Here is a 14,401-nt window from a genome sequence, read left to right on the forward strand (position 1 = left end):
GTAGGGAAAACAACAGTAAAAACACAATAAATAATGATGGCTGACACTTGTCCTCAGAGTCAAGGATACTGTGGCAAACTCGAGGGCCTATGCCCTGGATAGAGTTTGACCATGACTCAACTCCACCCAGTTGTTACCACGGTAGAATATAGGTTCAGTGTAGCCAGATGAGATTTCTCAAGAAATGCTAGATGCTTTCTTTTTAATGTAGACTCTTGGTTTTTATTTTTTAGTTTTAAATCAAACAAACACACACCATTGTGAAAGCCAAGTAAAACAGCACAGTGGTGTGAGCTTGCCCAGTGGGCCACCATTTTTACCACTCTGATTTTTATTTGGCAGCTAAGTAGAGATTATGTGGAAGATAATGAGGCTGGCACTGGGAGCAAGACTTAAGGCAACTAGAGACCTCTGTTAGAAGACCTGTGCCACCTGTCTTGCATATTCATGGGACAATGCCTCAGGGCTGTGAGGCAGGGGTCATTCTCAGCTATGATGGGCAAAAAGTTCACTTGTAGTAGAGATGAATATGGGTGCAGAAGTAGTTCTTCTTTCCTTGACAAATCCCTTGTTGTACTGGGTAGATGTGAATGCTGGCTGGTGCTTAAACAAATGGGACTTCACTAAACCCCAGACGACATTTAGAAAACTTTTTGGTTAAGTCCTTCCTCAATAGATATGGTAAAGCCATGGTACATTACTGTGATGTATTTAATTCAACTTCAACTGGATAAATAATTTTTAAAAAATCAATTTTTAAAGCTGGATGTCCTTTCTCTGTGAAAAGGCTGCAGTAAAATTTTATTTAGTAAAAAAAAACAAAACAAAAACAACCTCAATAAGTTGTGGTCATTTACTGCAACTGAAATTGTGGAGGTAAAATTCTCTTATTAGTAATATAAATTGTTTAACCATATATCACTATACATAATTTTGGTATTATTATATTCATAGTTATTATAAACCATGCACTGAGGGCTTTGGTGAATGGTTTAAGTGCACAATATTGAATACTATGTTTGGAGGTTTGAAACCTCACCAGAACTACAATGAGCATTGCACTGTAAAAGAAAATGAAATTTAGGTAACATTATACCAGTTTAGTAAGTCATGCTTTAATGAATCAGGAAAAGTCCTTGGTAGAACATGGTAGGACTAAAGAACAAATTGAGAGCTATTCAACTTGTAAAAGTTTCAGTGAGTTATTGTTCCAAATAGTTGGTGTTTAGATGAAAAAACAAGAGGTAGAAAAAATAAGGTCCAAAGTGAAAATTAGCCTACTACGATCCTGAAATATAATTGCATTCTGATAACCCGTATAATTCTTGTGTGTACTCAAAAGCATTTTTGCACACTTCTAAACTATAATTAGAGAAGTTAAAGGAAAAGTAATGGGATAATGTATTTTTCATATTCACACAACGACATTTTCACAGAATAGGCAAAACTGAAGCTAGGATTTTAAATCCCAAGGCCAATAAATTTGTCCACACAGTTTAGCAGAACTCAATAAATCAAAAAGGATCTATGGGGAATAAATTCATATTATGTCATCAAAGTAAAGAAAGAAATAAAGTTTAAAAGGAGGGCATGAATATATTTAGTAAAGAAGCACCATCAATACTAGCTATTGAAACTAGGGAGCTCTCTGCCACTAATTAAACTGCCACTAACATGTGATTGGAGAGTATCAGATGACTTTTCAAGCATTCCATCAGATGATTCCGATCGAACACTGCCAGCATCACTAGCTTTTGGGAGCCCCTTGGCTACCCCGTTTCCCTCAGCAAATTAATAATTTATGATGGCAGGGACCACTAGTGGCCTACTTAAAATCCTTTCTCCCTTTCTTTCTTAGTAACAGACTCCTGGGAAATATGCCCAGCTGAAAAACTACATTTCCCAACTCATGATCGAGGAGGTAGGTAGTCAAGAGTCAGCAGTCCTTGGGTAGGGCACTATAAAAATTCATTTTGCTCTGGTCCTTCTTCCTTCTTGCTTCTTGCGAATGGAACGGTTGGAGTCACAGCAGCCACTTCAAGATGTTGAGGATGAAAGACACACATTAAAGATGGAAGAACAAAAGATAGAAAAGGCTGGGTTCCAGATGACACCAGGGAGTCACCTTACCAGACCTCAGTTGCTTTTCTCCAGATATTTTTAATGAGAGAAAGAAATAAACTTATTTTTGACTCTAGCTATAAACAATAAGTTCTAGAATTTCTGTGTCATAAAGACTTTTAAAAGCCATCAAATGTAATTTCTAGACCACATCTATGAGAGGAGGAGGGAGGAAAGAAAGAAGGGAGAGCAAGGAAACGGAAAGACAGAGAGAGGAGAGAGACAGAGGTGGTGGCGAAGAACTCATGCTCTAGAGCCAGATCACCTTGGCTCAAATCCTAGTCTGACACTTTGTCATTGTCGGACATTGGACAAATTACCTCAACTTCACTGCACCTTGGTTTCCTCCTCTATGAAAGAGGGATGAAAGTGGCATGGAGTTACAGCAAGGATGACATCAGTTAACACACATGTGACAAGTGGCAATGACTCAGCCTCTGTCAGGTGTTCCTACTCCACTCCCCAGCCCTTTACCTGCCCTCCATGGAGGCATCTTGCTGTTTCCTGGAGCTGAACATTCCCTTTTGGTAGAGACCCTGACTCTCAGGAAGTTCTTTCTTAGGATGAGTAAGAACCGTATTCCCATCACTTCTGGTGGTCTGTCCTAATTCTGCTTTCTGGGACCATGATATACAATTCTAATTCGTTTCCCATGTGAAAATCCTTCAAGTATGTGAGGATTTTCAATCTTCACCCCTCTGGCTAAACATCTGGGGTGTCTTTGAGTTTTTGGATATTCTTTCTCTTCTTAAATGTGACTCCAAGAAATGAATATAATACTCCAGGTCTATTTCTGTTTTTGTGATGTGTTCTGTGACACAGTCATGTTCAGTATGTAACAGGCTCATCATCTCTATATTGCTGTCACAAGTTCTACCTTTTGTCAGCATTAATGCTTTTCTTTCTCCAATTAATTCCACTTTGCTGGATATTAACGTTGCAGCTGCTTCTAAAACCTCTTTGAATCTGCCTGTCACTTTTTGTTGGTGCACTTTTAACTATCTTTTCATGTTTAAAGTTTGGGCGTCATTTTCGTTTGGGTATTTCTCTTGTATTTTGAATTTAGTGTAAAACAGAACTTTGGTCTTGTAACAGGGCAGTTTAAAACCATGACATTCACTGTCAAAATTGTTTTTTTTTCTCCTTATGCCATTGTCTTTTATACTTTCATGTTTAAGCACTGTGGCTGCTTCCTTTGTTTTCTTCCCTGTGGTTGCATAAATAATATCCTAGTTTATCATCTCCAGTGTTTGAAAGGTGAATTTATTTACACAGTTCAAAAGCATTCTTGAACCTTATTTTCTCTAAATATAAGAGTCAAGACTGAAATATCACCCTTGACTTTGCCCATTTAAGACATTTCATATTCTTCCCTGTTTTCAACAACTTGATCTTGATTAGATTTAGATTAAGATTCATTATTTCCTATTTTGCTTTTATTCTCAGATTTACAAAAATGATTTAGATTACTTTTAAAATTGTTTGATGTTTGCTACTTGTCTTTTCATACTATTGAGAAGTCCTAAATTTTCCTTTCTGTCTGTTATTCATATATACATTACAGAATAGAGGAGGTCATTTTTCTGAAGATTTACACATAAAGAATGACTCTTCTGTCTTCAAATAGGAGAGACTTAGGTGGGCATATAATTATTGAATCTCCATTTTCTTCAAAATTCTGTGTGGCTAGTTTCATTTTTTTATGCCATTTAACATTGGAGAGGTAATTTTTTTGATGCCTGCCTTATTTTTGTTCTTTATTTTCTTTGGGTGGGGCGTTGCTAATCTGCTATTTTTCTCTTGAAGTCTGTTCATCTTTTCCCAATCGTTCTTATAGAACCAAAATTTTATAAGAATGTAAGTAGTTTGAAAATTTTTACTTTGCCTGGAATATGGTCAACTGTGCAATATACTTTTTAGGTAAGTAAAGTTTTCTTCTAACATATCTTTATTGTCTCTTCTATTCGTTTAGGTCTCTTCTTTGAAAAAAAAACAACGATCTATACATCGCCTCTGTGTCTATCAAATCTTCTCATCTCTTGCACCATATGTTCCCTTTTGCCCTTGGCCCTCTGTCTCTGTCCTGCAGGGGAGCTTTGTGCTTTGTCTTCAGCAACACTAATGTTGTACAGCAACAGTTGTGTCTCTTGATGGGGATTTAATTTCAATCCTTTCTTACTCTTCCATTTCTCTTTTCATCTAATCTCAGCTCAGCTTCTGCTCTTCAATGACTTCGGCTCCCATTTCAGAGCCCAGGTGATCAAATTATTCTGAGTATGATAAATAGTTTCCTGCAAAGTCAGTGCGTGCGTGTGTGTGTGTGTGTGTGTGTGTGTGAATCTTGCATTTTGAAATACTGTCAAAAGTTTGTTCTCTGATTTTTCCAGATGTTCCTTTCTTTGATTCCATTATATCTTTTTGTTTCAGTTGTCTCTTGCTGTACAAAACACTCACACTAAGACTTAGTGGTTTAAACAATCACCTTTTGATTACTTCTCATGATTTCGTGGGTCAGAAATTTGGGTAGGGTTGAGCTGGGCAATTCTTTTATTCCATATATTATCCATAGAGGTCACTTGATGACAGTCAGCTGGTGGAGAGTCTAAGATGGTTTCAACCGCATGTCTGGTGCTTTGAAAGAAACGGCTGGCAGAGCCATCTGGAGAACTTATGTATGGCATCTCCAGCACAGTGATCACAGGGTATCTGGATTTTCTACATGGCAGATCAGGGTTCCAGGAGCAACTGTTCCCACAAAGAGACACTGCATGGCCCTTTTTCCTGGCCTCGAAAGTCAGCCATATCATTTCCTTTGTACTCTATTGGTCAAAGTGGTCACAAGCCTGACCAGATTCAAGAGGGGGGAGACACAGACCCCACCACTTGGATGGGAGAAACCAAAGCATTTGCAGCTTTGGCCACTTTTCTTTGACCCCATACTGTTATTTCCCCCTTTAATCATCCTCAAATGCAATGAAATCTCTTCATGCAAGGGGCTGTTGAATGACAGGGGCTCCTTTCTCAGGCCTTACCAAAGAGGCAAAGTGCTATGCTCTCCTTTCTGCCCCTTTGTAGCAGGCTCTCTCCTGGGGCTGCACAGTTCTGGATGCCACACTCTTATTTACCCTGTCTAAGACATAATTAACCTCTGTGGAGACCACATCATACTGCTGAGACACATTAAGCTCACCATAACTAACGCCCCAGCAGCTTACTTTCTTGCCTGGCTGTATGTTCTTGCTCTACCTGCTGGCTGCTAGAGTCACCTCTTTGAGAGTCCCTGCCACGGATTTCTGATGGTCAATACCAGATTCATTAAACTTTGAGTTGACAAATTTTTATTCTTCCTCTTTATGATATGACCCAAATCCAGGGATGGGGCAGGCATCTCTCTTTCTCTCTGCATGATTCTCAATGAGCCATGGAGAGTTGTCAGGTACCTCACTTGTAAGCTATCTCAGAGTGGTTTTCAGGACCAACATATGCTCACCAAAAAAATAATCAAATTGATAGGCAGGGTGGGAATCAGAGGGTACTGAAAGTGAGCTAGATAAATCTTCATCTTCCAAATAGAAAGGTCATAGGTAAAGTCGGAAGTTGACAGATCAAATAAAAAAACTTCTATAAATGCATTATGTAGAGTTTTAGGAATTAGTATTGAAGAACTAACAACAGAAATGCCTCAATGTATTTGTCCCTGGAAAGAGGGCTTGGAAGTAGAGACCAGCCCTCTTCAATGCAACCCTGCAGTATAATTTAATTTTGTACATGGATTTTCTGATTAAAAAGATTAAGTGATGTGCATTTAGATATCGAAAATATTGCATAATATTTTACAATGATACACGTCATTTAAAGGTCTGATTAGAGGTTAAGGATTGTAATTATATTTTTTAACAGGCTGTCTTACTTTGGGTTTAAACTTTATTTTCATCAGCTTAATTTTTTTTAATCACAAAATTGGTACAAAACTATAAGAGAGTTGGGGAGAAGAGAATAAGAAAAGAAATAAGAACTAGAAGACGTCCCAGTGAATTCAGCTGCCTTGTTTTGTATCATTCTATGTACCTTTGGTTTTTATGTCCTGGAAAAATTAAATTGGAGCTCCCTTTATCACTTCTTCATTCCATTTTTACCATTGTAAAAAGGGCAAGAGCTTAATGTGCCACAGACTAAAGCTGCAGGGGCAGCTGGACACACATGGGCAGATGTCTGAGTCTTCCACTCACATTTTCCAAAGTTTGCAGTTGCAGGCAGCAGCTGGAACTCAATGGAGCAGATGAAAAGGGGCAAGCCAAAGGGGTACATGATGTTTCTTCTAGTCTAATGTTTTAAAAAGATGAATACTTAACTATCAAAAAAAGTATTCCTCCAGTTTATTTTTACCCTTTCACTGGGAATGAGAAAAAAAAAAGAAGAAAAAGAAAAAAGAAAGTACTCAGAAGCTGATCCAAGCCTCGATACTCAGAGTATGGTCTAGTTAGTCACTGGCAGCATCTGCCTCACCTGGAAGCTTGTTAGAACTGCAGTATCTCAGCTGCCCTCACACCCTCCCTTGCTCAGAATTTGCACTTTAATGAGATGCACAGGTTAGTTGTCTGCACATTCTGGTTTGAGAAGTGCTGCTCTAAGACACAGATGAGAGATTCTAGGTTGATAAAATTCAAGTCAGTGATTCTTGGCCTTGGCTTAGAATCATTTAGGAGCTTAAAAAATACTGATGACTGAGCCCCTATCCCATAATAATTAAAACGGAGCCTCTCTGGGTAGAGTCTAGGCATAGGTATATTTCAAAAGTGCCCCAGGTGATCTCAATGTGTAAGGCTCAGAACTGCAAGTAAAAGATACGAGGATTTGCTCAGCTCTCTTTCCACCACCACACAATGCCTCCTCCTGGCTTGGCTATGTAAGGAAAACTTGAACACATTCATGCCACCAACCTAGTTGAATCCATGACCACTCACAAGATGGCCTAAGACAGAACCAGATAAAACGTGGCAGTGCCAGGGGTGGGGGTGGATTACTCCATACTTCTCAGGAACAAACCACAGGGAGGCCTATCCAGGTTCCTGAGATTCCTGGGAGAAATGTAATTAAAAGACCAATCTTTGAGTAATAAAGTAAATCTCTTTTGATTAAAGAGATGCCCTATTTTGTGGTCCATATAAAATGATTATGTGTGTTGCAAAGTGAGAATATTAAAATTTGCTTCCCTAAGACATTGAACAGCTTCAGTTGTATCCAGCAATGCTTTCCTCAAATGTGGTTTAAGAATTTAATCAAAATGGACAGCATGGTCACTGGGTAATCAATCAGTCACATTTCCTAGTTTTATAACTGAGAGACAAAATAAAATAAGGGTTGACAGAAGGTGCGCATGTTTGAAATACTTTAGCGTGAGCCCATCGCCACTGCCAAATGTTAGCCTCTTGAGGCATAAATTAATTTCCCACGAATGCATGCTGGGTTGTGTCTGGATTGTGCTCTGATGAGTAGTAAGTGTTAGACTTTTGGACAACAGCTTGAAGAATGACATTTCTCCGACTTGTGTGATTTTTTTCCTTGAGCAGAATGTTTTTCTTGGAATGGGTTTCCATGAGAGTTTCCGGCACAATTCTGGTGATGTGTGCAGGCCATTGCAGGGCTCTTTAATGAATACAGCATGGCAGCTGTAGGGTGAGAAGGCATGCCCTTCTCCCCAAGAGCATATGCCCAGTAAACACAATAACCGTTAACCATGGAGATGGCCATGCGCGCGGCCTCACCTGGTACTGCTGCCCAGTGCAGAGGATGAGGTGGTCGTAGAACACGATTCCCTCCTGGGAAACCACGACATGCTTGGCTGCTCGGTCTATTGCAGTCATCCTACCAACCACCACATTGACCCAGGAGCACAGTGACATCAATGCATGATCCTTATCATTAAAACAGTGGCTGTGGGGAGAGAAGCTCCATCAGTGACATTTGAGCAGCTGATAGTCGGCATTAATTAGACATCTGGTGAGTTGGTTCAAGTGGCCTAGTGGGCAGAGTTTGTGCTCTTGCTGTGAGTTTACCAGGACCAAGGCTACATACTAGGAGATTTTTTGTTATGAGACAGTCATAAATTGACATCTTTCTCTTAAAGCTAAATTGTTCTGTTTGGCATAGGCCAGTCAACAACAGGGAGGGAGGGTGTGTGTGTGTGTGTGTGTGTGATCATTAATATATACCCTTTCTTCTGCTTCTATTTCATGGTATGTATAAATTTACTTTAGCTGATGAATTGTCATATTGACCATATACTCAAAGGGAACGGAGAAGAAGAAAGTGACATCGTTAAGGATTCCCAAAGGCAGGGGTCAAGGTCCTGAATATTGAGAATCCTTCCTATTTGCTAAGCTTCTCAATAAATGACTCATTCTTAGAATGAGTGTATGCATTTGTGTCAAAACAACAAAACACGTTATGTTTACAGGATATATCAGGGAATTACATTTGCAGTAAGTGTAGACCCTGGAGACTTTTTGGATTCACTCTGTAGAGCAAAAATGATTTGTAGGGAACTGATACTTCTGTGAACGACAGGTCCAGGGGGGATGGGTTTTCTTGTCCGGGTTCCATTTGAGTTTGAGCACTGTACTACAATGTAAGAAAAGTGGGTTTCTTGTGGCTTCGGGTTTATTTAAAGAGTTTTGTGAGGGTTGTTTCCAGAACTTTCTGAAAGGTCTGGCCTCCTTTACATGACTCTCTTAGTGATCCTGTTCTGAGATCATTACAAGAGTACAGGGTGGCAGAATAGTGTTTCATTTGTCTAGTCTTCACTGTGCCAAGGTATGTGTCCTTACCCTGTCACTAATGAGACTGGACCCTGGGGAGTCTGCATCCCCTTTCAATACTTCAGTTTCCTCAGCTCTCAACATGGCATAATTTTCCTCCCTACATGTCTCGATCATTGTAAGGAATGAATGTGAGAATGTAAGAGATGCTGTTTTGTCAAGTGGGATGCATATGTGAAAGGTATTATTCTAAATAATATTAATGATACATAATCCTGTTTACTCTCCTTGGATGCAAACAGGACTAAAGTGGTAATGGGAGAACATTTTTTCTTTTTGATCCACTCATCACTACACAAAAAGAATTCTAGTAATGGATGCACATTAGACCCCGTTATAGGACCTGTGAAAGAGAAGGGAGCTCTGGGCTTTGTATCTCTCCATGAAACAACACTTAACAACAAGAAAATTTCTTCTTAATACGGAAAGAAAATTGGGGGCTGGCCTGTCACAGGAAAATAATAGAGAGCGAGATGAAATTCTAGTAGCTTTACAGGAAAACAGGAAACTTCATTGATTTTGTACATTCATGAGAGACTCACAAAGGATTGTTCTTATTTGCATCACAGTCTGTTCATAATAGAAACAGTACTGTCAGTCGTCCCAGATTAGGAAAAATTAAATATAGTTAGTGCACAGGGATTAATCTTATGAGGAGTTGCTCAAAGATAAAAGTTCTCAGGGGAAATTTGAGAAAGGCTAAGACAATGTTATTTTTAATGACAGTAGGACAGTCATGTTGATAATGTCAGAATGCATATTTCAGAGTTAAAATTTGAAGCTCTGTCCAGTGGGAACGGGCACTTGGGAACACCATTTTTTTTTTAGGAACCTAAGAAAGCATTCAAGAATGTGGGGTGCTGCTTTTACTGTCTGTTACTACACTGTATGACTTTTCTCAGTTTAAAATATCATTGTGTGGGTGATTACTATCTGTTCTGGATATTAATATCCATTCTGAATATTACTATACATTCTGGACCTTCCTTAATTTACCCATCAGGCAGGCAAAAGTAGACATTAGAAACTATAAGTGATATGTTTCCAAAATTATTTCCTAAGCAGAGTTAGTAAGCATTAAGATTCTAACATGACAGAGACTGTCTCATAGCTTAAGGACAAGAGAAATACCTCCACTAGGGTTCTCTGGAAAAGACAAGGAATCAAAGAAGAAACATCAATGAAACTTCATTCTTTTTAAGTGAACTTGGCCCTGACTCGAAATGATATGAAAGATTGTCTTCATAGAACAATCTGGAGACAGGCAATAAGAAAAAAGCAGAAATGTGGGATGGGGAAGTTTCTGGGAGAGGACGTTTGTTCAAAGTTGCAGTGTCCCCATACCTGGTGTCTGTCATAAGACTAAGCCCAAAGCTCAAGGTGCAAAATTAGGAGTAACCCCAGGGGAGCAAACGTAAGTATGGTAGAGATCTGCACTTCATGGAATCAGAACCCTTCAGAACTGGAAAGAACCTCAGAGGTTTTCATAAAGGATTTATCACGACACTCTTAAAAAAAGGAGCATCACAATTAATTTTCAGTTATTCAGGGCTGATTATCCAATTAGTGGATTTCTCCTGCTTCCTGTTTCTCCTCGCCTCTAACTGCCTTCCTTTCTGCTGCATCCGCAGCATGTCATTAGCACCTCCACCAGAAACTGGACAGGGTCAGAGAAAAATAAAAACTGGCTATTAAAAAAGTAGAAACAAAAAGAATAAATTAAAACACTGGTTAGGGCAAAGCTCAGAATTCATATTTAAAATGAGGACTTTACATTATTAAATTTATAGATGCCAATAGCCTCGTTATTTTTAAACTCTGCGACCAGAAACAATTTTCTCTATTGGCGTATGAGGACCATTTGGAAAGTAACACCCTTTTTAATTTGTTGTTTCTAGAATGATGATAACATGTAGTTACTCATCCAGAGACAATTGGCTATGTTATTTAGTCACTGTCTATAACATGATTCAGATGACTTTCGCAGGTATTTTTAGAGGTAATTTTTATCTATTCAACATTATTTATTGAGCACCTACTATGTGCCGACCACTGTCCCAGATGCCGGGAACATGTCACTGAACGAAAAGGCAAAATATTCCTACCCTCATGGAATTTACATTGTAGTTGAAGGATTCAGAATATAAAGAAAAAACAATTTTAAAAGGCAAATTATATAGCATTTAGAAGGGTTTCAGTAGCAAGAAAAAAACAGCAGAGTAAGGGGAACAGTACTATGTTAAGAGTATTGGTTGCCAATGAATGAGTGGTCAGGGGAGATCTCATTGAAAAGCTGACATTTAAGCAAAGACTTGGGAGTGAGAAAACAAGGAACCCCAAGTGTAGACTTGCCTATTGTGTTTCAGGAACATTGAGGGGGCTGGTGTGGCTAGAGTGAAAAGAACAAGGGCAAAAATGGTAAATGATGAGGTCAGTGAAGTAAGTGGACAGGGATAGATATTAGGTTGGTGCATTCTAGAAGTTTCTGTGATGATGGAAATGTTCTCTAGCTGTGCTGTCTGATATGGCAGCTACTAGCCACATGTGGCTATTTGAGCACTTGAAATATGGCTAATGCAATTGAGAAGCTGAATCTTTAATCTCATTTAACTCTAATCAATTTAAATTTAAATAACCACATGTGGCTAGTAGCCACCATATTGGACGATACAGTTCTAGGTCTGTTCAGGAGTCGATGTGATCTGACTTATTACATTTATGCAGCACTGCTCTAGCTACTGAGCTGAAAATGTGGAGAGGCAAGGACAGAAGCAGGGATACCAGGTGACTTTCCATCCAGCCACATGCAGTTCCCACACAGTATCACACCAGCAGAAGGTTAGTACTAGCTATCCTCTCTTATAAACTACCTAACACGAAAACCTTTATCAAGCTGACTGAATTAAATTCCTTGTGAGACATTTATCAATAACACCAACATTTCCTGAGAATCATGTAATCTAGAAAGAGGGCAATGAGGGAAGGGGATGCACATGTGTTGATCCCCTAGTCTTTGTCAGAACTTGCTGTTATGCTAAATTTAACAAAAACTCTAGCAAGGTTAACTTATCATACACCTTTCACAGTTAAAAAATTCAAAGCTCAGAGAAATGAAATCCCCTTTGTGGTATGGGCAGGATCTGAATTAGCATCCACCAGACCCAAAAGCCATGCCTCCGGCACCCTAATGATGTCCTTCAAAAAAAAAAAAAAAAAGTTTGTGGTCTAATAAAAGTATTAGCTCGAAATAAGCGTGGTTCTGCTAGTAAGAACTTGCAGTTTTTCTCACTGTTTGAAGGCAAAGTAAGTCTTTTTCACAGTTGAAAGAGGATCTCTTCGTCATGGATTCTAAAATGAATACTCTGAGAGGGAACAATTTCCTTCCTCCTCATTGGAAAAATTGGAACACTGTTTTTAGAGGCAGGGAGCCTAGTAATCCTTGTACCCTTGTTCTGCTCCAGGAAATTAAAAGTAGTGGAAGCTGTGTGATAATGAAATGGCATTTTCTAGAACAGCTGTTGACAAATAGTGATTCTATTGGGATGCAAACAACAAAGCTTGCCCAGACTGGCATAAGAGGTCTCTGCTGATCAGCCCGGATTACAAATGGTGTGGTAGGTGTGAGACCCACATCCCAGTAAGGTGCTTGGCCTTACTTGGCCCAACTCTGAACCTTGGGGGAGTTGCCTGGCTGATGCAAATATAGTCACCAAGGTCCCTTGCCCTGCCATGTCAATCAGAACCCAAATGCAGGCCGTGGCTGGGTCAGCAGGCTCTGTCTCAGTTTTTGGAAGAGGGCCTACATTTTCTCACAAATACAAAATGGCAGCCAGACCCTGCCATTTGCCATTAACAGGTGTGTCCTTGTATCTCCTAAGTGACATCTATACTCCAGGAGAAAAGCGTGCCACATATCCTTTTCCAGTCTGAAATCTATTTAACATAAAAATGACTGCACACAAATTAGGACATTTTGGTCTCAGAATGAAAAAGCAAATAGAATTCATACTCGCTTGCTAAAAACTTCCTTTGATCAGTGCCCAAAAGTTTTTTTCCAGGGAGTCCGTGTGTTGAAATCAGGGTGAGATTACTAAACTTCAGGTGAGAGCTAAGGAGAAAACACAAAGACACAAAAAAGAGGTAAAGCACGATTCAGTACAAATTTATTACATAGTGACACATGAACAATGTGAGGGTTAGTCAAAAATCCACATATAACTTTGACTCCCCCAAAATAACTACTAATAGCTTACTGTTGACTGGAAGCCTTGTTGATATTGTAAACAGTCAACTAACACATGTTTTGTATGTTATATGTATTACATACTGAATAAAGTAAGCTAGAAAAAAAATGTTATTAAGAAAATCATATGGGAGAGAAAATACATTTATCCTAATTATTTTAAAAATCCACATATAAGTGGACCCACACAGTTCAACCCTTGTTGTTTAAGGGTCAGCTGTAATTCAATTTAACCTTATTTCACATGTCATCCAATTGTTAAGTTTTTCTTCAAACTCAGCAACTCTTTCTGCATAAACTTTCAAATAGAACCAATCATTTAAATGAAATAAGCAAAATGGCACGAGAGCAACTAATTACAGAAACTACCAAAAGCTGCGGCACTGCAATGGCAGACATCACTTAATTTTTAAAAATGTGATTCTCAGAGTAAAATAAAATCCCAAATTGAGAGGAAGGTAAATTTAGTATAAATTAATGCAAAGTTGGAATTTCAGACTACTAAGAAACTGCTTGGAATCATAACCACAGTAGCTAAAACTTCTGAGTGCTTACAATCAAGCATTTTGCATGTCTCTCATTTAGTCCTCAAAGCAGGACAATGAGGTCAGTAACATCACCTTCCCTATTGTATTATGTGGATGTGAGGCACAGTGCTTTGCTGGAAACCAGACAGCAGGGAGTGTGGAGGCAGGGTAGAAACCCAGGCTGTCTGGTTTCAGCATCTTCTCATCTAACCTCTGCCTTCATTGCCCTACAGACCCTAAAGTGTTGACAAGGATCGAAAAATAATCTAATTCTCATCGATCGATATTAGCTTTGTGACTTTCAGATATATATATATAGAGCGAGCAAAACTACCTCATATTGGCATTAGGGCCTGAGGCCCGCACATAGGCATTATCATAGAGATTAAGCAATTTGTGCTGGGGGCGGGGGACAGGTTTTTATTGTCGGTATTTCATGACAAAGAAAATCAAAGTTGGAAATGGTAGGTAATTCGTTCACAGTCATGACGCCCAGAAGCAGCAGGGTCAGAAATGAAAGCCATGTCTTCGGACCCCAAGGAGTGCTCTCTCCACCCACCCAGGCCGTCCTCTGCTTAAACAGTCCTATGAATAGTGTTAAGTAGCACTCCCAGAGTATGGAAGTGGAGGCTTCTGAAGAATTCATGTGTTTAAGACTCATTCTGCGTTTTCCCTTTGGTATTGAAAATATT

General features: G+C 39.2%; 1 protein-coding gene across 1 annotated transcript in view; it reads right to left on the reverse strand.

The window, feature by feature from the left end:
• The window catches only part of CFAP61 (cilia and flagella associated protein 61), a 271,044-nt gene that overhangs the window by 73,999 nt on the left and 182,644 nt on the right, over positions 1 to 14,401 (reverse strand). Inside the window, exons 20-21 of the mRNA XM_015597027.2 lie at positions 12,949 to 13,047; positions 7,887 to 8,055 (exon numbers count right to left, since the gene is read on the reverse strand). Of these exons, the coding sequence (XP_015452513.1) occupies positions 7,887 to 8,055; positions 12,949 to 13,047 (268 nt within the window). The remainder of the gene's footprint in view (positions 1 to 7,886; positions 8,056 to 12,948; positions 13,048 to 14,401) is intronic.

The sequence above is a fragment of the Pteropus alecto genome, unplaced genomic scaffold, assembly GCF_000325575.1.
Source record: "Pteropus alecto unplaced genomic scaffold, ASM32557v1 scaffold45, whole genome shotgun sequence".
Classification (NCBI taxonomy): Eukaryota; Metazoa; Chordata; class Mammalia; order Chiroptera; family Pteropodidae; genus Pteropus; species Pteropus alecto.